At 44.2% G+C, this 26,730-nt stretch overlaps 1 protein-coding gene across 2 annotated transcripts in view; it reads left to right on the forward strand.

The window, feature by feature from the left end:
- Positions 1–3,361: 3,361 nt before the first annotated feature.
- Positions 3,362–26,730, forward strand: part of GXYLT2 (glucoside xylosyltransferase 2) — a 32,797-nt gene continuing 9,428 nt past the window's right edge. Inside the window, exons 1-5 of one of the 2 annotated variants that reach the window (XM_045025798.1) lie at positions 3,362–3,439; positions 15,217–15,403; positions 15,654–15,785; positions 24,790–25,041; positions 26,217–26,340. In XM_045025798.1, the coding sequence (XP_044881733.1) occupies positions 3,405–3,439; positions 15,217–15,403; positions 15,654–15,785; positions 24,790–25,041; positions 26,217–26,340 (730 nt within the window). In that variant the 5' untranslated portion in view covers positions 3,362–3,404. Of the gene's footprint in view, positions 3,440–4,311; positions 4,623–15,216; positions 15,404–15,653; positions 15,786–24,789; positions 25,042–26,216; positions 26,341–26,730 lie in introns of those variants that run through there. The other variant, XM_045025797.1, reaches the window with a different exon arrangement.

Genomic DNA, 26,730 nt, shown 5'->3' on the forward strand with positions numbered 1-26,730 from the left:
GATAGATTTTATCATACAGTTCGAATAAAAGAAGTGCTGTGTCGTTCTTTTCAGTTCAGTAAACTCTTTCCAGGAATATTAGACTTAAGTACATTGTGGGATACTGATAATCTCAGAGAAGATAACTTAAATCACACAGGACCTGATCCTGCAGAACTGCAAATGTCTTCCATAAGGTGTTTGAATACCAAGGTGAGAAGCATGGCACATAAGCCCAGCTGACTAATTTAATATGAATGAAACAGGATCAGGTTCCTTAATGATTATTTTCTTTATTTAAAAAAAATGCTTGAATTCTTTTTAATTTTGTATCTTAAACTCCTATTACCCAGCAACATTCAATCTCCTAATTGGAATCTCTATAGCAATCTTAAGGGAGTAGTTACTAATAGGAAACAGGTACCAGTGTCAAACTTGTACATTATCAGATATACGTGTACAATCCTGACTTGAATCTCTTTAAATTCACCGGGGTCTTCTTCCTGTACATAGAGCTGCCATGGGCAATCTCCCAGGTACTTGGACAAATCTTTTAAAAGTGTTTTGCTACTGTTTATTATTAATTGTTATTTGTATTATGGTGGCCATCCTTAGATACCAGTTAAGATCAGAGATCCACTGTGCTAAGGCATGGTGCAAACATGTAATGGTCAGTTCTTTTATTTATAAAATGTAAACTTGGGTCCTAAACTACCTGACACTGACCTTTTAATAATCCTTTCTGACTATCTTTAGATAATTATCTTTTTCCTAATTGCACCTGTGTACTCAGTGTGGGGGAAAAAATGTATCTGCAACATTGATGCATAGATATATAGATGTATAGATCATTAAAAATGCATTAAAATATTTTTTAGAAAGACCCAGCGTCAAACATGCTGGGCAAATTATGCATTTATTAATTAACAAGACAAGAAAACTAAATAACAGCTGGAACAGTGCAAACAGGATGGAGAGCTGCCCTGACAGGATATCAATGGATTCCCTGGGTCGCATAAAGCTGGTGTAGCTTCCTTGGTGTGGGGGATCAGGGATGTGACAGAAAGCAGGAGGGGATCAGTTTGGAGCACATTAGGCTCCAGTAATCTCTTGTCAGTGCAGCAATCCTCAGAGGGAGCATTCTTGCCAACACAGTGCACAGCAGCCCTTGGCTTGGTCTCCAGTCCGTATTAGGATCAGGGGAACAGAAACGTAGCTTTCTGGTTCCTACACTGAGCATATTTCATCTGGCCCTAGAGATCTGGCCCAATCTATTTAACTAAGAAAAGAGTTGTAACTTCAAGTCAAGCAAAAGAAATGCAGCTAACAGAATATCCAAAGGAGATTCTCCAAAATGACTCCTGACAGATTCTTTACCAGTTCTCACATTTTCAGCAGAGTGACTGACAATGTTCTTTTCTCAACGTTTATTCTTTACGTGTGAAGATCCAACTCCTGCCATTCTTACTCCTCATTTTGGCAGGATTTGATCCTAAAGGCAAAGCTGATTTTAAAAGCATAGGGTATTGTAACATATGGAACTGAATATCTAATCATCTCACTCTTTTGCACTGGATGCATCATGTACAATGCCCTGGTTCCTTCACTACCTGTGAGTCTGGTATAAGAAAAAACACACTGTGGAGTGCAGGTGTTATTTCAGAAAACAGAAACAACTTGGCTTATTTATTTATCTGGGGCCTATCCTTTACTCACATGAGCAGTGCTGTGATTTCAGTGGGGTTTCTGCAAAAGTGTTGCAGGGCTAGCCCTTGGTTTAAAACCTGCCATTGAGACAGTCTCCTGAGAAACACATTTAGTTTTCCTGAGGGCATCAGAAGCCATCAGCCATACTTCAGTACTACACAAATAACTTAAAGATACTCAATGAAACCATGAGACAACACTGAGCAGACACCATTCCAGTTTGTTTCAGGAATTAAATGTGTCTTAAGGTACGTCTACACTGCAATAAAAGACCTGGGGCTGGCCTGGGTCAGCTGACTCAGGGTATGTCTACACTACCCGCCGGATTGGCGGGTAGTGATCGATCTATTGGGGATTGATTTATCGCATCTAGTGTAGACGTGATAAAATCGATCCCCGATCGCTCTGCCGTCGACTCTGGAACTCCACCGCACCGAGAGGCGGAAGCGGAGTCGACGGGGGAGCGGCAGCAGAGTGCCGTCCTCACAGCCAGGTAAATCAACCTAAGATACACCGACTTCAGCTATGCTATTCGTGTAGCTGAAGTTGCGTATCTCAGGTCGACTCCACCCCCCCTCCAGCGAAGACCTAGCCTCAGGCTCAGCAAGTCTATAAAACAGCAGTGCAGCCATTCAAACTCAGGCTGGAGCTGGGCTCTGGGACCCCTTGAGTGGGGAAGGTCTCAGAGCCGGGGCTCCAGCCTGAGCCCGAACATCTACATTGCAGTTTTGAAGCCCCACAGCCGGAGCCCCTTGAGTCAAGTCAGCTGACCTGGGCCAGCTGTAGCTCTGCTGCAGATCTTGTATCGAGCACACACCCTTAAAGAGAGAACTTGGGGGCCCTATTTCCCTAGAACAGCTATGTTACTCCAGAGATTTGTGACTATACTGCCTCCATCCTTTGGGTAGTTAAATTCTAGCACAAAGGGATAATATTAATACTTGCATTTCTATAAAACCTTCCATCCCAGGATCACAAATCAATTTACAAACCTCACTGAGCTTGACTCCCTAATCTGTAAGATAGGTCAACACTGTCATCGCCATTGATCTTGTACTGGTGGTTGAAATAACCTGCCCTCAGTCATAGCAAGGCAAGTCCAAAGCACAAGAAAAGTAAGTGGATTCCTGCATTCCTGCACTCCCATGAAAATTTCACCACTCACCACCCATCATAATCTACCTCTGGCAATTGGGACATGAATGGTGTGTGTGATAAGGTGCGGATGTGTGTTGAGGTGCATAGTAGATAGCATCTCAGTGCCTGATTTCCCAATCTGGCAGTACAGATGGAAGAAATGTATTTGAGGGACTGATATATCCCCATCCACTGCTTCTCCTCCACACCCTACATACACACTCACATAACCATGGCACTTTTAGGACCTGCCAGTCATAAGTTTAGCCTGTGTAATACAGTAAGTCAGTGGTAGAACCCAGGAATCCTGATTCTCAGTTCCTGTTCTCACCACCAAACTGGACTTTTACACTGATTGCATCCCTGACCAAAGGGTCTCTAACTGTGAATTATGTGTGAAACTCCTCTTGGCAGTGGGACAGTGCTCTAATGAAGCAGTTAGTCTGTACGGAATTAGAATTCCACAGTTGTGTGTCATAGGACCTATACTCCTAATTGCTACCGGGGATTCTTTTTGAGCTCAAAGGGCAGGGGCCTGTGTTTTGGAGCAAGAGGACTGGAATCCTTTCCCTGCTGCCACCATGAAGTTCTGCGTGGCCAGGACATGCCGTTTAGGGTACGTCTACGCTGCAGGTCGGAGTGTAATTTCTGGCTTGGGTAGACATACTTTAACTTACATTACTCTTGTCAAGCTAGCACTGTACCAATAGTAGTGTGGGTACACGGGCGGCAGCACCAGCTAGCCGCCCGAGTGTATACCCAAGGGGTTGGCAGCTCAGTGCCCCAGCAGCACTGCTATTTCCAGCATGCTAGCGCCATGCGAGTGAGCACAGGTATGACTCCCCCAGATGGAAATGACACCTGCTGCTGCGGCGGAGACGTACCCTTAGGGGACAGCTGTGAACTCCTAGAGGGCTGTGGGTTTATTTCAGTATTAGCATCCCTGTTTTACGGATGGGGGGACCAGGACGGGAGGCACAGAAAGGGGAAGGCCCCATCCCCAGCAGCGCCCCAGACCCAGAACTCCCAATGGGGGCTGGCACAGAGCACTTACAAGAGCCATCCCTGGGTGACTCCCCCCAGACAAAGCACCCGGTGGCACAGGGCGTGGGAACAGAGCCCGATCCCTGCTCCCCCGTTGCCTGCTCTGACCACTAGATCCCTCTGCCTTCCTAGAGCCCCAGCGCCTAGTCCCCTGCCCTAACCATCAGCCCAGACTCCCCCCGCCCAGGAAGGCAGCCTGTGGCTAGTCCCGCGGCGCGGGGGGTAGCTCGGGAGAGCCGCTATTCCACACAGTACGGTAGGGGCGAGCTCCGCCCCGGCTCCCCCTCTCCTCCCCCGGCGCGGGAGCCGCCAGCGCCGCAGCCAGGCGAGCCGGGCTGGCGCCCCGCGCACGGTGCCTCGCGCTGCGCCCCGGCCAGCGCGCGGGATGCGGAGCCCCCGCCAGGCGTTCCCCGGGGACTGAGCCGCCCGCCCGCCGGCCGCACCATGAAGCTCTACTGCAAGGTGGCGGCCGCCCTGCTGTGCCTGGGCGCCCTGCTGCTGCTCTATCTCTTCGTGGGCAGCGCGGAGGAGCCGCCGCCGCCGCTGCGCGGGGCCGGAGACGCCCGCTGGCTGCCCGTTTCCTCCGGCCCCGGGGGCCGCGCCCACCCGCTCTTTGCACATCTCCAACCCGTCCGGGCAGCGCCGGAGGCGGAGGGGGCGGCGGCGGCGGCGGCTCAGATTTCCAAGCGAGAGCCACGTCTCAGCAGAAACCCCGGCAAGCGAAGTCCTGCGAGAGGGAAGTTTGCAAACGTTCGGTAAACGCTGCTGCTGCTGCTGCTGCTTTTGTTTTATTTTCCCCCTGGCTTGGCGGCCACAATAGGGGACTGGGGGAGGAGGGAAATTTCCGGGGTAAGTTTGCAGCGAGGGTTGGTCCGGGATCTAGAGATCCCCTGGCTCGGGAGAGATCCTCGTTTTGCGGCTCGGGTGGCAGCTGTTTGGATCGGAGCTGGGCTGGAAGCGGGAGCCTTCCTCTGTCCACAATGTCTTGGCATTGGAGCAGCAGCCGCCCCAGCAGTGCATTCTGCGGGCTGTTCGGTGCCCCGGGTCAGTTTCGGCGTTAGGTCTAGTCGTGGCAAAACTACATCACAATGCACTTTCCTGGGGAAGGACTTTCAGTTTCCTTTCACTACCTTTAATCCCTCTGGTTTGAGTCGCACACTGGCCCTTTCCTTTGCTTTTTAATTCCTCCTCAAATAGCCCAGTTTTTTCAGTCTTGAGTTTGGCAACTACATCACGCTCTCTCCCGCTTAGGTTGCAAGGCCACGGATTAGTTGCATTGCATGCAATAATTGTAAGCGTATAAACTGCTTCGCCTGTCTTTTAATCGACTTTTCCTTAAAACACCAGTGTCTGAGACCCCCTGGAAATGTTTGGAGGTGTCATGCAACGGTTCTGTTTCTAACCCTGTAGAGAAGAATTCCCATTTCTGTACAGGTAACAGATGTGTGTGGCTCACCTTTGGGAGAAAGCAGCCTTTATAAGCAAAACCATTCTGACTGGTTTTGTGGTTCTTTTGAAGTATAAGGCTGATTTTTTTTTAAAAGATGTGTAATTTGGTAGTGATAGATTATCAATAGGTGAGACATTTCTGTCAACCTCAAAGGCTAAACTTGTGCTTATTTTGTATTGAAACTGAGTGAAAACAAAATGAAATCAGATGAAAGGTGAATATTTATGTGGCATTAATAACGTTCTAATGTATTTTATAGAATGATTTGGAATTAAATAGTTAAGAGGACAATGAATACATCTTGTTATACATGAGTACGGTTAGGAAAACTTGGCTAAATGATGTTTGAATTAATGTGATCTAACTTTTAAAATCTTTTGCAACTGGAATATTTTTTTAGAAGTTACTATGATTATGAATCAGAAAAGTAAAAATATTTGCACTGTTTTTTTTTCTGAGGGTAGCCTACTCTTTTTCTTCTCTGCATTTTAGCTGTATTATGGTGAATGTGACTAAACTATCAAATTAACTTTGTATGTCTTTGATTCATGATGTCACAGAGATGTTCCGAATGAAAGACTGTCCCGTTTTATAAGATCTTATTCTTTAAGCTATAAAAGCAGTTGGTTTCTTACAAGTGTTGTATCATATTGAGTGCAAGTGGTGTTTACTGTGACTGGATCATGAACAGAATTCAAATTGATATATTAAAGCAGGATTATTTACATTAGCAACTGTACCTCCTGGAGTCATTTTTCTTTGGAGCATATCTCTTAGATTATCATGGAAATCATGGACAACACTAAAAGAATGAAGAGTGAAAGTAGCCAGATCTTCTGAAGAGGGTAAACAACCCTCTCATTTCAATGAATAAGAATCGTCTCATGTTCTAAAAATTTGACATTATCTGGGCTTTATTTATGTATTGAATTTTCAAGTACTTTTTACAAGGTCTGCACAAGGAAACATTGTTAATCAGGAGCACTTCCAAAAAAAAAAAAAAAAAAAGTAAAGATGCTGCGTTTAAACACTGCATTTTCTTCTGCTTTCATTAAATGTCTGGGCTCTTAGGGCGTGATCCTGCACCACTGAGGTTAATTGGAGCCGTGTCACTGAACTCATTGGGAGCAGGAGCAGATAGGGTCCAATTCTGATTGCACTAGCCATTCCATTGTTTTTTCTGAGACAACTGCCGGAGAGTATTACTCAGTCAAGTCAGGGTATAATTTGCAAAGTATGTAAAAGTTATATCATGGCTAGGAAAAAAAAATCTTATTTCTCTAAGTAGTTAGAAGACCAGTGGCAGACCCAGATTTAGGGTAGACCAGCAGTTCTCAAATTGTGGGTTGGGACCTCTAAGTGGGTCGCGACCTTCTTTTAATGGGGTTGCCAGGGCTGGCTTAGACTTGCTGAGGCCTGGGGCTGAGGTCTGAGCCTTACTATGCAGGGCGGAAGCTGAAACCTGAGGGCTTCAGCCTGAGCAGCGGGGCTCAGGTTACAGGCCCCCTGCCTGGGGCTGACGCTCTTGGGCTTTGACCCCGTCCGCCCCACCTGGGGTGGTAGGGCTCAGCCTTTGGCTTTGGACCTCCGCAGAGCGATGGGGCTTGGGGCAGGCTCAGGCTTCGGTCCCCCCTCCTGGGGTCGTGTAATATTTTTTGTTGGCAGAAGGGGATCGCGGTGCAATGAAGTTTGAGAACCCCTGGGCTAGACTTCTCTCTCACTAGCCTGCTGATGGCCAGACGTGTAGCAGAGATGATCTGCTTGGTTTCTAGGGACCTAATTCAAAGCTTATTGAAATCAACAGCAAGTCTCTAATTTCGAAGGGCTGGAATCAGGCCCTGGAGAAATAGGCCGTGATTCGGTAAATTCCTTATGCCTATGTCTAATTTTAGGCATGTGAGTAGTCCCATGTGTTTAGCTGGGGCTTATGTATGCTTACAGGTAAGACACAAGTTTAAGCAGCAAAGAATCCTGTGGCACCTTATAGACTAACAGACGTTTTGCAGCATGAGCTTTCGTGGGTGAATACCCACTTCTTCACTTGCATCTGAAGAAGTGGGTATTCACCCACGAAAGCTCATGCTGCAAAACGTCTGTTAGTCTATAAGGTGCCACAGGATTCTTTGCTGCTTCTACAGAACCAGACTAACACGGCTACCCCTCTGATACTTGACACAAGTTTAAGTAACTTGATGAATCAGGGCCTTAGGTCATTTGGTCACTGCCATACTCTACATGGGCAAACAAAGGTGGTTTTATTTTTTCAACTGAGTTGAGCTAACCTGGTTGAAACCCCAGTCCCATAATTCCTTTAACATATCTGTAGTGAGGACATCATTTCACATCTTTAAAACCATTTGACCTGTAAGTAGGTAGGCTGCAATATGACCAGACCTCCTAGGTATGCTCAAATGATCTTAAAGAAATGAAACTGTCTACATGGGCATTAAGGGGAGAGAGGGGGAATTAATCGAGTTAACTCAGTTGAGTTAGTGTAGCTTGATTGGAGAAAAATGCACCTTTTTTGCTCATTTAGACAGGGCATTACAGTGTCAATAATAGGAAAAAAGATTGTTTTTAAAACATAATAGCTAATGTGTTTTAAAATCTTAGTGTAGACAGAATAAATGGTCATTTTAATGTTAGCTACTACCACTTGCTCTGTCTACATTATTATATTAAAACATGTTAGCTGTTTTAAAGTTTAAAAAGATACCATTTTTCCTAGCATGGACAGGGTTTTAGAAGGTGAGGCCTTCACTGAGCACCTGCTGAAGTTCCAAGGACAGCACTGAACATCCCCACTTGTTCTGTTTTGGTTAATTATGGTTTTTGGATTATTTTTTGCAGGCTTCTCTTAAAGCTCAGCATTGCTTGCAAAGTTCTGTTGTGCTTTTAAAGTTGTTCTCTATTTCATCAGTTGGCTGAGAGCCTGATCTTGTGAATCCTTACACTTGCGAGTAATGAGTCTCATAACTTTCAGTGGGATTACTGATGTGAATGAGTGTTAGCAGGTTCTGGCCCCAGGTATGCAAAAGGTTGTCTCACCTCTAAGGAAGAAAAAACACACAAACTAGGATCTATAGTTAGTCAAAGTGGCAAGATTTGGGAAGTGGGACTGCAAAATCTTAAAAAGATGCTTGTCAACATGTTTAGGCCTCCCAAAAGTGTTTCCTTTAAAGAAAGAGCATCTTACTAGATCACACCTTTCTCTATATAGTATAATAGTTTTACTTTTTAAAAGAACCTTTGATTGGATCTTCATCAACCCAAAACAGCAAAAGTTTAAAAAAATAATAATTAAAAAAAAAACTACTTGTGGGAATTTTTAATTTTTATTTTACTGTTTTTTCCCTATTTCCCAAATTTAGAAAAATGTTAAAATTTCAACAAAACTTTTTGATTGTCAAAAAATTGCAATCATTTTTAATGTATAGCTGGTTGGAAAAAATGATCATATTTTTAATTCAGAAAATTTTGAGCATCTCTAGTATTTTTTTTTTTTTAAGTGTCATTGAATGTGTTTTTACTTTATCTATCCCTTTACCACAGCCATTGTTTCAGTGTTGACTCACCGGAAAGAAGCTTATTTAATGAATCACCAGTCCCTGTAAGGTTTCCCTTTTTGGGTCAACTCTGCCTAAATTTAACCCTATTTATTTTGTGAGATATGATGAGATCATAACATGAGGCTTTTAAAAAGTATTACATAGCATCCTATAGGAATGCTGCATGGAATTTGCCTTCCTCTAAGAAAATTTGCAGACTTGAATAGATTAGCAGGTTGCATAAGGAGGCAGAGATGCGTTGTCTTGTATGGATCTGGATTGGTTCTGGATAGGTGATGGTCTGATTATGTTCAAGCCTCTGGCTATGACAAATGAGAAAATTAGATTTAATCTAAACCCCCGGAAAGGAAAGTGTACTGTTGTGCTTGGGAGCTCAGTTTCTTGCCACTATCTCTGCTCCACCCAAGGAGACCATGAATACAAACAGTGTTAAAGCCAACTGCGTAGGGGTTGGTGATGCTGTATCCTTGAGGGGCCTAATGCTGATAGCATTAATATACCCTATTGGATGCTAACAGAGCTGGCTTAAACTTTTCTATGACAGATGCTGAATGTTTATGATATGCTTTGCAAGTGCTTGTCAAGGCTTTATGTAGTACTTATTTTAAGTAGTACTGCTTAATATTAAAGGTATCTGTACTTGGACTAGTATGTAATGAGGCTGCTGATGGCATATTAGAATCTGTCTTACATGGATACTGTATGGAAGTCTCTGTTCTGAATTAATCCTTATCTGTCTGTTTCTTTTCTCCTGTCTTTCCTCCTGCTCCCCGCTCTGCCTAAATTCACCTACGCAAACTAGGTTTATTTATTGGGATTAGTAAAAGGAGATCAAGATAGCAGAAACCTCCCATTTTATGTAATCGCTTTGGTTGACTGTTTTAAAACCCCTCAAATGTCATCTACTTTAGACCCATGTGATTCTAATATTTTAAAATTAAATATTCCAATAATTTAAAAAGGAAAGAAAATGATAAAATCCATGTGTGTAACAGTTATTAAAAACAAGTAACTACTTCAGTAACCAATCCATCAGATTATCAATGAATGAACACATATATGCAAACGGAGGAAGAGTTTGCTGCTAATAATCTAGTGCTTTATAGCATCAGTCCTTTGCAAAATGCTAATTAATCTCCACAAGACTCCTGTGAGGCTGGTAGCTATTATTATAATCCCCATTTTACAGATGAGGAAACAAAGTCCTAAAGACTTGCTGAAAGCCTCATAGGGACAGTATGCCTCTCCATAACGAAAATCTTTTAATATTTTAAACTGTTGACTTCATAAGATCAGTATTTGTTTCTTTTGCTTTACCAACTGCTTATGTCTCACTTAAACAAATGCTAGAGCCTTTATGAAGGTTACCACACTATTTGACAAATATGCATTTTTTTTGTTAAAGCATTTTTTTTGAGGCATTTAATTTGCACCAATCATCTTATTGACGGATGTAGCAGTTTCCAACCAAAGTGTCAGAAAACTGTCTGCTTCCAAATGTAGTTGTGCCAATTAATGGTTAAACACTAACCAAACATAACCAATTAGAGAAGGCTTTATATAATAGCTGGATTCACTAAGTATGGTCTCTGTACAAGACCGCGGCCCAGATTCAAAGTAGACCTCTCTTGTCCCAAAATAACAACTCTGTTAAGTGAGCTAACAGTGTATCTTTCCTCCTCCTTTTTGGAAGCTCAGCGTGTAATACTAGCTAAGTGTGTTGTGTCCATCACTAGTGGCTTTTCTACACAGAGGATAAGATCCTACTGGTGCTAACAGCTAATGAATTTTTTTCTTTAGCTTAAGTGGTAGAGACCTGTGCTTTTTGTGCTGAATGTCGCAGGTTCTGTGCCTGATCCTTAGCCGAGGTAAATGGCTGTACCTGTGTTGAAGTTAATGAAGCTACATCAGTTTACCCACGTTGAGGATCTGGCTCTCTCGCTCTCTCTTCACAACCCATAGTGACATGTAAGAGCTGATCCAGTCTACCTCTTGCTAACCTGATACTCAAGCAAAGGCAACCATTTAGTGTGATCCCCTATATAGACAAGGGACTTGTGGTATGCGCACGTGCTGTATGTTACTTCTGCCCAGACTGAAACTGAGGGTATGTCTACACTATGGGATTATTACGATTTTACAGAAACCGGTTTTTTAAAACAGATTGTATAAAGTCGAGTGCACGCGGCCACACTAAGCACATTAATTTGGCGGTGTGCGTCCATGTAGCGAGGCTAGCGTCGATTTCTGGAGCATTGCACTGTGGGTAGCTATCCCGTAGCTATCCCATAGTTCCCGCAGTCTCCCCCGCCCATTGGAATTCTGGGTTGAGATCCCAATGCAAAAACAGTGTCGCAGGTGATTCTGGGTAAGTGTCGTCACTCAATCCTTCCTCCGTGAAAGCAACGGCAGACAATCATTTCGCGCCCTTTTTCACCTGGATTGCCCTGGCAGACGCCATAGCATGGCAACCATGGAGCCTGTTTTGCCTTTTGTCACTGTCACCGTATGTGTACTGGATGCTGCTGACAGAGGCGGTACTGCAGTGCTACACAGCAGCACTCATTTGCCTTTGCAAGGTAGCAGAGACGATTACCATCCCTATTGCACCGTCTGCCATTGTAAATTGGCAATGAGATGATGGTTATCAGTCATTTTGCACCGTTTGCATTTGGAAATTGGCGATGACAGTTATCAATCCTTTTGTACCATCTGCTGCTGTCATGGGTGCTCCTGGCTGGCCTCGCTGAGGTCGGCCAGGGGCGCATGGACGAAAATGGGAATGACTCCCTGGGTCATTCCCTTCTTTATGTTTTGTCTAAAAATAGAGTCAGTCCTGCCTAGAATATGGGGCAAGTGTACTAGAGAACCAGAGAGCACAGCCGCTCCATGTCAGAGCCCCAGAGATCCCGCAGAAATGATGAGCTGTATGCCATTCTAGGGGGTGCCCCTGCAACAACCCCACCCATTGCTTCCCTCCTCCCCCAACCTTCCTGGGCTACCGTGGCAGTGTCCCCCCATTTGTGTGATGAAGTAATAAAGAATGCAGGAATAAGAAACACTGACTTTTAGTGACATAAAATGAGGGGGAGGCAGCCTCGAGCTGCTATGATAGTCCAGGCAGTACAGAATCTTTTCTTTAGACATGAAAGGGGAGGGGCTGATGGAGCTCAGCCTCCAGTTGCTATGATGAGGACGGTTACCAATCCTTTTGTACCATCTGCCGGGAATGACCGGGAGTCATTCCTATTTTTACCCAGGCGCCCCCGGCCTACCTCACCGAGGCCAGCCAGGAGCACTCACGGGCTGATGATGACGATGGATAGCAGTCATATTGTACCGTCTGCCACCGGGAAGGGGATGCTGGTGTTCAGCACTGCAGCACCCCGTCTACCAGCAGCATGCAGTAGACATAGGGTGACATTGAAAAAAGGCGAGAAACAATTTTTTTCCCTTTTCTTTCGGGGCGGCGGGGGGGGGGGGGGGAAGGGTGTAAATTGACAACATACACCCTGAAACACCCAGGAAAATGTTTTTGACCCTTCAGGCATTGGGAGCTCAGCCAAGAATGCAAACGCTTTTTGGAGACTGCGGGGACTGTGGGATAGCTGGAGTCCTCAGTACCCCCTCCCTCCCTCCATGAGCGTCCATTTGATTCTTTGGCTTTCCGTTACGCTTCTCACGCAGCACTGTGCTGAGTCCTGCTGTGGCCTCTGTCTATCATAGCCTGGAGATTTTTTCAAATGCTTTGTCATTTCGTCTTCTGTAACGGAGCTCTGATAGAACAGATTTGTCTCCCCATACAGCGATCAGATCCAGTATCTCCCATACGGTCCATGCTGGAGCTCTTTTTGGATTTGGGACTGCATCGCCACCCGTGCTGATCAGAGCTCCAAGCTGGGCAAACAGGAAAGGAAATTCAAAAGTTCGCGGGGCTTTTCCTGTCTACCTGGCCAGTGCATCCGAGTTCAGATCACTTTCCAGAGCGGTCACAATGATGCACTGTGGGATACCACCCAGAGGCCAATACCGTCAGTTTGCGGCCACACTAACCCTAATCCGACATGGCAATACCGATTTCAGTGCTACTCCTCTCGTCGGGGAGGAGTACAGAAATCAGTTTAAAGAGCCCTTTATATCGATATAAAGGGCCTCATTGTGTGGACGGGTGCAGGGTTAAATCAGTTTAACGCTGCTAAATTCAGTTTAAACACGTAGACCAGGCCTGAGAGTATGCCTGTACTACAAGTGCTACAGTAGCAAAGCTGTGGTGCTGTGCTGTAGGCACTTTCTACAGTGACAGAAGGGTTTTTTCCATAACTGTAGTAAATCCACCCCCTGGAGAGGTGATAGCTGGGTTAATGGAAGAATTCTCCCATCAACCAAGCTGCATTGACAGCAGAGGTTAAGTCGACTTAACTACATCACACAGGGTATGAAATTTATCACTGCACTGAGTGACGTAGCTAAGTTTTAAGTGTAGACCAGGCCTGAAGACAGCAGCTGTACTAGGTGGACCAAAAGGGAACCTCCTTTAGGCTGAACCCATTGAGGCTGTGCTGAGCATGCCTTGGCTGGAAGACCATTTTTACATGGCTTGGGAGGTTTTCCTTTGAGTTCACTCTCTGCATTTGTGGCCGAGAATTGATAGTGGTTAAAATGCGCACAACAGCGCTTTGGGCTTTGGCACAGGGACTTGAAATGTCTTAATATGAGGTTAGAGCTTTGTCCTGCTCTGATTGAAGTCCGTGGCCATAAGCTATAGCAAAGTAATTCACATTTATATTCTACATATGGCTTGATTTAGAGACTCAATTAAGAGGAAACATTAAAGAGATGGTTAGGAGGAGGGGGTGGGGAAACAGGATCTGTATTAGGAGCCAATTATTCATTTTAATAATTCAGTGGTTTTTACACTAATAGTCTGGAAAGTAAATACTACTTCACATAAATGTAGTGTTTCATTATTTATACGCTGTTGAAATTGAGGTTTAATTATGATTAAAGACTAAGACTTTTAAACCATTAATGAAACATGTTGCTTTGTGCAGTCAGTAAAGTACGGGTGGCTTAAAGTTATAAGCAGATTATTCTGCAGTACAGGACAACAGCTATCATGCTGAGGTCATTATGAACGTTATGTTAGTTTCTGGAAAGAGACATCCCCAGCTTTATTAATTAATTGCCATTTTCTCTTTGTTATTTCTTTAGGCCTTTTGTTGGTAATATTAGCTGCACTGATTGATTGTGTGGATGTCAGTTTGTGGGACCAGGCTAGGATTTATTTCCTCACTTCAGTGATATATCACCTTTATCCTTTTGAACAACCCAGCGATAACTGTGGTGCTTGTGATTTACTTATTTTTCTATGCATCTGGATAGCAGCGCGTTAATGTGGTTCAGATCGGCACACAAATAGGACGAACCAAGAGGAAACATTCTAGGAATGGCTTTATTTCTATACTAATAAATGCAAAAAGCAAAGGCCAAAGTTTTCAAAAGTGATTTTGTGTTCCCAATTTGAGATGCCTTAAAAGCACTATATGAGAGTTAGGTATCATAATTTGTTACAAAGGGGCCTGATTTTCAGAAAGTGCTGGGCACTCATTCTGTAAATATCGGGCCCATTGAAAATGTCTCAAGTTTGGCACCCAGAAAGTTGAAGCATGTGAAATCACTAGTCACTTTTTAAATGGATGCAATGGGCCGACCCCTTTTTCTCACTGGAGTTAGTGACCCAAGATACAATGGGAATAGGAGGAGGCACAGTATGATGAGTATAAAGGGCCTCTGAAAATGCCTTTTACCTGGCAGTTTGGGATATGTACGTTTGGATATGTACGTTCTCCTTTTATATACTGGTCAAACGTTCTATAACAAAAAAATATTCAGATGGGAGACGTGCTCTACTCAAACGGACATAATGGGCTTGATGCAGAAGGTCAGACTAGATGATGATAATGGTCCCTTTTGGCTTTAAAATCAGTGAATCTAGAATAAAAACCTCACTCACTCTTCAAAAGCCAAACAATGACTTTCTGTGCTGTTAGTTCAGTGTAACTTGTGTGTACAGATGTATGCAGACAGGAAGAGCTATCAAACCTGTTCTAGCTAAAGATACAGAAAATAACTAGCATATTTCTTCATGTTCTCATGATAACATTCTTGATTGGGCCCAGTGACTCACATTCTACATCCTGTTAACAAGCTCCACTTTAACGAATCCACCTCTTGTTTTATAGATATTATGCTCTTTTAATGTAGAAAAAAATCCTCCCCCACACTCATTTCAGTTGCCTGTTTTTTTTATTTATATTTATTTTTCGGAAGACCTGGGGAACAGAAATACTTGAAAGAACTTCCATCTCTGCAATGGATGCACCTGGCAGTTGTGGCATGTGGCAACCGGCTGGAAGAGACTATTATCATGCTGAAATCAGCAGTTCTGTTTAGCTACAGGAAGCTCAAGTTTCACATCTTTGCTGAGGATTCCCTGAAGCCTGAATTTGAGAAAAAGGTGAGTCTGCGTCTTTCTCATTTTCAAAAACAATGCAATGGTTGTAGCCTGAAAATGTATGATAACAAGGACATGGATGTCAACAAGTTAATTAGTGGATAGGATCTTTAAAAAATAAATAAATGTGAGGGCTTGTTACTAAACATGGTCTGTATAGGGTTTTCTTTTTTTAATTGTTTGATTATTTAATAGTATTACATAGATAGTTTTATGCATCTGAATTTTAATCCTTTTCCCCCATGTTTTTCAGTTAAGGGAATGGCCTTCCTCTTACACCAAGAAGTTTGAATACAATGTCTACCCAATTGCTTTTTCAGTAGGAAATGCTCAGGAATGGAAAAAATTATTCAAACCTTGTGCTGCCCAGCGCCTCTTTCTTCCGGTAAGGCACCTGGATTTCTGAATATGCAGCTTCAGGAAAAGGTCTGTTTCAAAGTAAGGAAGCTTTGCCAATGTGAGATTGAAAACATTTTTCAGCTGAAATTTCCTTTCTAGGACATCTTTATCTGTTCCTCTATCCACTTAAAACACAATCTTACCATTCCTCCCCCCGGCAAAGAATGCTTCTTGTTTGATGCCAGCTCCTTTTGCCTGTTGAGGGTCAGTGTCAGTGCTGTTTGGATGTAGGTGCTGCATGCTTTCCAAATCTCTCATTCCTTTAAAGAGGCAATCCTGGGTCCCCTTTCTTTCATTCCCGATGTGCCCCATTAGAATGGAGGATTTTTAGGACTTTTCTTCCCTTGCAAACCTGTGCCCCCCGTATGCATCCAGGTTGTCCCTGAGAATGCAATTCCATGGTTCAGAAAAACGTGGTCCCATGTGAGACTCTCAAAATTGTGCAGTGTAAAAAGCCCACGTGTTAACTCCTCCAGCCTCTGCACAGGTTGTATTGGCCACCCTCTCCCTTAACTTGTACTGACAACAATTCTGTTTGTTTAGTAACATTTAGTGGGAGGCTTTCAAAGGCACAAAGACCAGTTGGGTGCCCAGTTCCCGTGGAAAGTTGACTACAGACAAGAAGGAATGTTGGAGCTAGAGGCAGACAGCTGAGTGTCCCTGTGAAGTGTGTATACAGGAGGCCTGCAGACCAGCCGTGCTAGTAGCTGTAGCACTGCTTTGACACGCCGCACGCTGCACGTGTTCGGAGCCTGCATTCTCATAGACGCTGGCTTGACTTCATAGGAGTCCTGTAGCTAAACCCCAGCACGCACCAGGAAAACAGACCCCTAAGTGTGCGTTCATGGAACAGCATTTTCATTCTGAGTGTAACCCGGTTTCAGAAGAGCCCTGTTGTGAATATGCCTGATCCTCCATGCCTTGTACCTCTCTGCTCATTTATGCCACCTGGATTGAGGCTTTTGGGGCAGAGATACTGCTCTATTGTCATTGACTGGCTGATCTCCATCCATCCTTCTGGTGATGGACAAAGGTTAGGTGTCCACGTTGATGCTTTTAGGTCAATGAGCAGCTTTCACCACCTTTTGCCACAAGGTGATGGTAGAACCTGCACACCCTACCAGGGACAGGGGGAGTTGTTCTTGAGTGGTTTTGTTCTCTGAGAGGACGCAGAGGGGAGTATTGGACGAATGCTTGTCAGCTCCAAGGGCTGACTTGTGTAGGGTGCCCTGAGATTCTGTCCTGTCATTCCTCATATTTAAGATGCTTGTGAGGAGATAGTAACACAATTGAGTGCCCTGCATCCTAAGCTTTGTCTGTTTTCTCAGACCAAATCAGTGGGTTTTTTCCAGCTTTCCTAGTGTCTGACTGAGACTGAGGCATGGATGAGAGCTAGGTGACTGAGGACCATTGGGACTAGGGTGACCAGATAGCAAGTGTGAAAAATCGGGACAGGGGTCGGGGATAATGCCTATGTAAGAAAAAGCTCCAAAAATCAGGACTGTCCCTATAAAATTGGGACATCTGGTCAACCTAATTGGGACTGAAACTAAGGTGATGGTGAGCTGGGAAAAACAAGAAGTGGAAATGGCTGAGGTGGTCAGTGACCCTTTGGTTGAGGGAGTACACCAACTTTTTGTTGTTCAGGGTTCACAATCTGGAGCCTTACTGGACCGTGAGCTGTTTCTGGATGACCAGAGCTGTAGTTAAAGCTTTATTCATCAGTGCTCAGCCACAGGGTTCCAGCCCTTCCTCATGAATACCCATGACAATGTCCACATTCATAACTTTGTCCCCTCAGACTGAATCACTGCAGCGCATGCTATGGTTGCCCAGCCTTAAAACTGTCTGAGGCCTGGTCTACACTGGGGGGGGTTCGAACTAAGGTACGCAAGTTCAGCTACGCGAATAGCGTAGCTGAACTCGAACTACCTTAGTTCGAACTACTTACCCGTCCTAACGGTGCAGGATCGAAGTCTGCAGCTCCCCCGTCGACTCCGCCACCGCCGTTCGCGGTGGTGGAGTTCCGGAGTCAACGGGAGCGCGTTCGGAATTCGATATATCGCATCTAGATGAGAAGCGATATATCGAACTCCGAGAAGTCGATCACTACCCGCCAACCCGGGCGGGTAGTATGGACGTACCCTGAGACAATTCAGCTAGTGCAGAAGGCAAATGTTTCACTGAAGAATATTACACCTGTGATGCGGAGGTTGCATTGGCTCCCAGTTTGTTTCATCATGGAGTCCAAGGTGTTTGCTTTACACCTAGAAATCTCTTCATGGTTTGGCTCTTGACTATCCGTGACCAGCTCTCCCATCCTGTATAACCTCAACAGTTGAGATAAGGGACCATTTATACAAGCTGAGGATCTGGCCCATGATATCCCAGGGCTCTCAAGCTATCAGACCTTATGTTGAAATGGTGGAAAAGCATTTTAATTTGAAGGCCCTCACCTTAAGAATTCTCCTCTGGAGTCCAACAGAGACCAAATTAGTTGGGTCCTCAGGATGTGCTTCAAGACCTGTCCCTACACTCAGGCTTTTTCTGAGAAGGTGACCTGAGCTGGGTGGGAGTGGAGTTCTTTTAATGCCCTTTCTACAGTCCGTCTGTTTAAACCATTAAGTTGAGACGTGTTTTTAAATAAATTAGCCTACTGATAGGCTAGTGCGCAAATAAATAAACCCTTCCACCTTTCTTCAGATTACTCCATGTCCTATGGATCTCTGAGTGGAACTGCATAAAACGTTAACACTTTTGGAGGGTCCCAAGGGAACAGTAGCTTAGCATAGCATAGGCTATGTACCCCCGCAGATGCACACATTATCTTGGTTCAGCTAATGCATGTGCTGATCTCAGGTCAGAATTCGAGCCTTTGGTTTACTATCTCTTTTGAACTTCCCTGCCAATTAAATAGCTTTTCTTTCCAGAACGCCAACAGACCTGTGAAACTGCAAAGAAACGTACAAGCGTGCACTGGAGGGGCCTTGTACAAGGAAGTTTCAATGCGAAGTTCATTGCTAATAATGCTGAGGCCATGTGTTGTGTTCCTGCAACCCCAGATAATGAAGTGTTTCATTTTGAGTGGCAGTTGAATGCTGGCATTCCTGATTTCTGTAGAAGCTACCAGAGATTAAAATGTTAAGGAAGATCACAGTAGATGCCAAGAAGGGCAAGTCACAGCATCAGATTATAAACCTGACATATCAGTCATAGGGTAGAAGGACTGAACCGAAGGGTAATTTTGAAATCAAGTCTACATTGTAAAAGCAGCAAAGAATCCTGTGGCACCTTATAGACTAACAGACGTTTTGGAGCATGAGCTTTCGTGGGTGAATACCCACTTTGTCGGATGCAAGTAGTGGAAAGTCTACATTGATGTTTTGGCTGCAGTATATCTCTGTAAACCCAAATCAGGGTTGCTGCAGATCGGATCTTAAAATGACTACAAATAACGGGCTTTAAAAACAAAATTCAGTTGAGATACTAAGGGTACATTCATTATACCAACATATTCAGGTTGGTGGGTAGCAGAGTGACACCCCTCCATGGGAATATTATTATTGCTAGCAAGTGCCATCTGAGTATCTGCAATGTCTATACAAACATCAGTATCAGGTGGTGGTACCCTCACTCACTCTAGATACCATCTTATGCCACAGATAGTCTCCTTGACTTCAGTGTACTCAGCTGTGATGGTGATGGGTGGCAATATAAAACCTTGAAGTGGGCGCTGTGCAGTTTGAAGAAAGCTGGCAAAAATTGGTCCTTTTTCATTGCCCTGGTGGCCCTGTGAGTGAGCTAAATGCTGTCCACATTTCACAGATGTGGAAACAGAGCAGTTCCCTTAACCTTTTTTTCTGCCTCAAAGTCATGCAGGAAGCCTATGGCAAAGCCTTTTGCCTGCTAGTCCTGTACCTGAACTGCAAGCCCATTCCGCCTCCCCCCTCAAAAAATTGCTGCCTTCCTGGCCAGTGACGCTATTGGTATGGTCAGTGGGTTGTTGGCTGCTTTGCTTTTGAATACCAGCACTGGTCATTTCACTGGGAACATTGGCAGTGGCTTGGGAAGGGGTGAGCTTGGGAGCAGGGACCATCACTTGTTTTGTGTTTGTACGGCCCCTAACACAGTGGGTACCTTGTCCATGACATGGGCTCCTAGCTGCTATTGCAAAACAATAAATAGTAACAAGCATCTACTTTTCCAGTGAGCAAGAAGCTACGGGAATGGAGCCCTGCTGGCAGGTGCGATTTACAGACATCTGGGTGAAAACGTGCTGTGTGTCTTGGATGAACAGATGCTATAGCCCATCTAGAGAGCTGGGGTGGCCCTTTCAGTTGCTGCGTGGAGCTACAAAAACACTATAAATATGCAGAGGGCGTAAGGAAGGTTTCAGTCTTAATAATTAACATATATACAGAATCTTCCACCCAAGATTCGCCAAGCACTTCATACATAGAAGCCTGTGAGGGAGATTAGTGTCATCCCCACTTTACAGGTAACTAACGTGAGTCTCTTGAAGTGACTTGCCAAGGGCCACATAGTGGATCAGTTGCAGAACTGGGAATAGACTCCAGGGCATTGTCCTGACTAGAGTTTTTGGCTCTGGAGGTAGCTCAGTTTGACAATCCATTAACTAAGATGTTTGTGGGTCTAATGTAGACATTCCCCAAATCTGTTATCCTGGTCATGGGTCAGCCCTAGGATCTGGACAAAGTGCAGGAGTATGGACCCGGTGGCCAGTTTGAACCTGTCGGCAACACTGCCTCTCTTGGCACCAGTATATGCTTACCTGCCAGCATGTTATTACTTGCCAGCCTTACTAACATAGGGAGAATCCACAGAGACAGAAGTTGTGGAATCAAATTACAGATAATTGAGTATTTAACTGAAGTGTCAAGCTAAATATAGCAAGTTCTGGAGAGAACTCTCAAAAGATTTATTAGCAAAATGCTACACAGCTGTGAAAAACATTGAGATTATGCTCCTCTAAACTGTAAATGGCTTGGAGGGGTAAGGAAGGGGACAAGGAATAGCAGGACTCTCATATTCCCAGTTGGTCATGTTCAAAAGTCACATAATAGGGAGGAATTCTATCACCTCCTGACTCAAAAATCTTGTCTGCAGACTTGTTTGTTAGTATCGAGTACATCTGCTATTGCCAAAGTGAGACATTTAAAGCTGCAATTTTTCAAAAGCAACTAAGCGAGTTAGGCGTCCAACTCTCTTTGGCTTTCGGTGAGGTAATAAAGGTAATAACTGGAGATATACCAATCTCCTAGAACTGGAAGGGACCTTGGTCATTGAGTCCAGCCCCCTGCTTTCACTAGCAGGACCAATTTTTGCCCCAGATCCCTAAGTGGCCCTCTCAAGGATTGAACTCACAACCCTGGGTTTAGCAGGCCAGTGCTCAAACCACTGAGCTATCCCTCCCCCCTAGAGAAGGCAGTGCCTGTCTCCCTTAGCTGCTTACGAAAATCTCACCCTAGCAGAGCTCAAAGATTATTGTAAATACTGAATTTGACTTGATTGTGGGAAGCACCAGAGTTTGCACCAGATTCCCTCCCTGGTTTAACCCCGTTGACTGCAGTGAAGTTACATGAGGGACTCATTTGGCCAAGTTATTCTAGAAGTTAAATTGCTGTGCCCAAGGCCAACTCATATGCACATCCAAGAAGAGATGTGGTCTCATCACATTGACCTCTGCAGCTTAAAGATGATTTTTTTACACTTCCTATGTGAACAAGGAAAGTGCTAAAGGCTTAGAAGAAATAGCAGCACTTCTCTTCCAGCCTGCTAGGAAGGTTTTGAAGGAGGATAATGAGTTAGTTTTGCAGATCCTTAAAAGTCTCCTTTTCTATGACGCCTACAAAAGCATGACTGTGGTAAGGCCGCCGGTGTCCTGAGACCACTGCCTATCATGTTGACCAATATTGTCTCATTGTTTCTTTGTACTCCCCTGTCTGTCTGTGTCCATCTGTTCTTGTCTTATACTTAAGCCTAGTCTACACTTAAAATTTAGGTCGACATAGCTTCATCAATCAGGGTATGAAAAATCCAACCGCCTGAGCACCATAGTTATGCTGACTTAACCTCCAGAATAGATGCAGTTAGGTCAACAGAAGATTGCTTCCATTAACATCGTTACTATTGCTCAGGGAGGTGCTGTTCATACATCCATGAAAAAACACCTTCCATTGGTGTAGGTTGCATCTTCACTACCGGGTTATGCCAGCATGGCTACGGTGCCATATCTATGCCAGTATAGTCGCCGTACTGTAGACAAGGCCTCCGCTTGTAAGCTGTTTAGGGCAAGAACTGCCTTCTTGTTCTGTGTTTGTACTTCACCTAGCACAAGGGGATTCTGGGCCATGACCAGGGTTTCTAATTCTAATAATAAATAATAACGGACTCAGCGGTGTGCTGAACATCCTTCGGCAGCTGACAAGGAAGGGTGTTTCAGCTTATCATCTTTTAGCTTCCTCCAGAGCTAGCAAGAGAAACTCAGGGCCCAGTTCTCTGAGTATCACTTCCCCAGGAGTCCTGAGTCCCAGTCTAGCTCAAGCATCTGCCTCTCTAATCCATCGTATTGGACTAATAATATTATATAGTTTTTACTGGTATCTTCCTGTCACGGGGTTGTGTGGTCTAGTAACAACAGGTGCCCGTTCAGAGGAAAAACTATACTACTTGGATATTGTGTGTGCCATTATCTACAGTAAGTTAGAGCTGAATGTATTATTCAATAACCAAGCTAGTAACGGTCTGCATGGAGCCCTCATTAGAGACATTATTTTCCACTATAAAAAGTTGAAGCACCCCTTTTGCTTGTCAGGCTGGGAAGGGAGAATGTGCCTTTGTGATGTCAGAAATGGCGTGGAGCTTTCATTAAACTAGGCTAAATGTTGATCCAAATCCTGAAGCCTTGAGCCAGGAGGAAATCACATTGAGGATGGCATTCAAGGATTTGGTCCAGTCTTAACAAAAGCCTGTTGAGCATGCTCAGAAGTGTTTTTTCTGTCACATCACTTTAATAACCCAATTTATCCCATACATGGTTGCCAGGGGAGGCGGGTACACCTCAGCGAGCACCAGTTTACAAGTTCAACTGGTTTTTGAGTTATCTGAGTAAGGAGGGAAATGTGGATACCTTGTCTTTGCAATTGGGCTAGTGATTGTTTGTTTCCTTTCCCAACCTGACCACAATCCATGGCTGAACAGCGGTGCCAAACAAACAAATCTTTTGGGTGAGACCACGGCTAGTAAATGTCAGCCCTTCAGCTTTTTGGACAGTTTTCGCAAATAAAAATGGGGAGCCATGGGAAGGTTATCATTGCAACTGATTTTCAGCTTTAACTAAGCATTTGCTGTTTAGTAAACAGTATAATGAACAGCTGAATGTCTCTCTGATGCAAAGGTCAAGGGAGTTTCCACACCCTTAAAGTTCTGTATTATTTCTCTGCTAAAATTATCAATGAATGTGTAAGTTACTGGCTTTCCACAAGGGGGCATACGGCAAGCAAGAATAGACTAGATATGATGGGCCTGATTCTAATCTCCCATACACCAGCTTTACACTGGTGTAACTGAATTAACTGCAGTAACTCCTGACTTACACTATGGTAACTGAGATGAGAATATGGCACACAACCTCCTTTTTAAGACTTCTTTTATTTGGCTGGTTGCATATTTTCCTAAAAAGCAAAGAATTAAAAACACTTAGTGCAGGCGATCCACAGTTAACTTTTTTTAAATTAAACTGCATGGAAACGTGGCTTTAATTCATGTAAATAAGTGGATGTAATTTACCCAGTGTGGGGGCAGAGAGCTGTAACAGGAAAAGTGGCCAGCAGCGGGGGGGGGGGGGTAGCAGCCGTGTTAGTCTGTATCCGCAAAAAGAACAGGAGTACTTGTGGCACCTTAGAGACTAACAAATTTATTTGAGCATAAGCTTTCCAGCCCACTTCTTCGGATGCATAGACTGGAACATATAGTGAGGACGGACGGACGGACACACACACACACACACACACACACACACACACACACACACACACACACACACACACACACACACACACATGAAAAGGTGGGAGCTGTCGTACCAACTCTGAGAGGCCAATTAAGTAAGAGAAAAAACTTTTGAAGTGATAATCAAGATAGCCCAGTACAGATAGTTTGATAAGAAGTGTGAGAATACTTACATGGGGAGATAGATTCATGCCACAAGTACTGTTCTTTGTTCTGTTATCAACCACCTTACAGGTGCCCCAGATGATGCGGGGGAGGGGGTGTGTGGTGTGCTAGCCAATATGGGATCTAGGTTTTGCTGTCTGGCTAGACCATGAAAGGGTCTTATGCCAAGGACCTGGTGCATATTGTGGCAATATATATAGCTGTAAAATGTTGAGTTGGTTTTTTTTTTTGATAATTACTTTCCAAAACATTTGCCATATCAATGCCTAAATTACATATCAAGAACAGGAGTACTTGTGGCACCTTAGAGACTAACAAATTTATTTCAGCTTGAGCTTTCGTGAGCTACAGCTCACTTCTTCGGATGCATAGAATGGAACACATATCCACATTCTGTAGTAATCACACAACTTCCTAGTCTTTGGGAAAACTAGCAATGCTATATTAGTGCAGAAGGTAGGTGTTCTGTTAGTAAAATCAATATGAAATAAGACTTGTGGGTTAGATCTCAGGTTGTTATGACAGCTAAGCAGATTATTGTTTTGTGTAAAGAATAGCCTTTGATTTTTGCCCTTTGCTCTAGCTATTTTGCAATGCTGGCTGCCTTTTTTTTAAATCTACCTTCTGTTTGTGACTCCCACAACAGTTGGCAATGTCAGTTGATAACTCTGTCATTTGCATTAATGCATAATTTAAAATGCAAGTAATTCTTGAGCAGTAATCAATTTCCTTTTTCCGTCTGTCTGGTTTCCTTTTCCATCTTCCCTCACTTCCCCACCCCGCAACCCCCAAAGGTGATTTTAAAGGATGTGGATTCTCTTCTCTATGTGGACACTGACGTTCTCTTCCTGAGGCCCATTGACGACATCTGGCGCTTTCTGAAAGAGTTCAACTCCACACAGCTGGCTGCTATGGCCCCAGAGCATGAAATACCAAAGATTGGTTGGTATAGTCGATTTGCTCGTCACCCTTACTATGGAACAACTGGAGTCAATTCCGGAGTCATGCTGATGAATTTAACCCGGATAAGAAACACACAGTTCAAGGTGAAAAACTGCTGTAGAATTTTACTTTCTTTTTTAAAGTAAACTTTTAGGAATATGTGTGCATGCATAAAACAACTTGTACAGGATGGAATTGGAAAGGGATGCTGGACAAACTCGGTCAGAACCAAGCTTTTAGAAAAACTAGTAGAAAGATTTCCTGATTTTTATTTTTTTTTAAAGGGGTGTGTGAAAATGATTATTTTTAACAAACATTTCCCCAAAAGCCAGAGTTTTAAGACCCTGGAAGTGCAACAGCCTTAAAGCAAAAGAAAAGCTGATGTCATTGATAACCCCAGGATCAGTAGTGCTGAGCATACTGGACTTTATAAAATACCTCTCCCTGGTAATGATTCAAGGTGGTGTGAATAACATAGGGAATGATCTGTTTTTTATTTACATCGAATGAGCTCCCTGACACCCCTGCAAATCACGAGTGGATGTCAATGGAGATACTTGTGGAAATGGGGAGAATGATTTTCAAGTTGGCTTTGTTTGCATGTCAAAAGGCTCTTGCCTGTGGAACCTTTTATTTACCTTGGAGAGCACTTGTTCCCATAACTACTCTTGTGAGTAAGTGCCCAGCAATGTGAAGAAATGTTCCACGAACTTGCCTAAAGGATTTGGTCCTGATAGCCTTACCCAGGCTAGATTGAGCCTTTCAGTTCAGCCCTGAGTAAGGATCAGTGCATAGCTGTGCCGCCTCTGGGGAAGCTCCAGGAAGGAATTGTGCCTCCAAAGTTATGGTCCCTCCCCTGCCCTGAAGGGGAAGTAAGTTACAATAGCCCTTGGGAAGGTGCAGCATACTTCCCTTAACTTGCAGCTGGTCCCTACTCTGGCTAGCGCGTAAGAAGGCTGGAGCCAACACTATACCCACTCCTGCTCTTCTTCACCAGCTCCCTGGCCAATTGCTCTCAATGGCAAGTATCTGGAGAGCAGGGGCTGTGTACCACGCTAGTCCGAGACCCAGATGGTCTTGCTTCCCTGTTCAGCTGAGTAAGAGGAGCCCTTCAGTGAGTCCTGCCACTCCACTCATAGCCAGGCCCAGCGCTTCCTGGGCACAGGAGGGTTTGGGAGAGTTCTGCATAGGTGGGCCTGGGCATTAAGCCATGACTTTATTACCCTGTTTGTTTGGTAAAACATTAACCCGTTTCCTCTGATTTCTTTCTGCCTTGTAGAACAGCATGATCCCAACAGGCTTGATGTGGGAGGAAATGTTGTACCCATTATACCAAAAGTACAAAAATTACATTACATGGGGAGACCAGGACTTGCTAAATATTATTTTTTACTTTAACCCAGGTATGTAATGATTCCCATTAGTCTCATGCTTGTCTGGAACAAGTGAAGGGCTAGACCTTGTATAATCCAATAATGGGATTGTTATGATGGAAAAACTATACAGGAGATTGAGTTCTGGCCTGAAACGAATATCCTAAGGCCCCCTAGTCTGCAAACATGTATGTACATGGGATTTACACCCACTGGGACGACTATGGGCATAAGTGTGGTTGGGACTGGGGCCTACTTCCAGTGCAGATGCCCAACTATATTACCTAAGGAGCCTGGAAAGTATAGAAGAGTTTTCTAGGCATGGTACTAACTGCAGGCTGAATCCTGGGCTGAAGTTAGTCACGCACATACTTACATGCTTTGCCGCATTAGAGCCTAGCTGAGCAACATTTTCGTCTT

The sequence above is a fragment of the Mauremys mutica genome, chromosome 7 (genome assembly GCF_020497125.1).
Source record: "Mauremys mutica isolate MM-2020 ecotype Southern chromosome 7, ASM2049712v1, whole genome shotgun sequence".
NCBI classification, from domain to species: Eukaryota; Metazoa; Chordata; order Testudines; family Geoemydidae; genus Mauremys; species Mauremys mutica.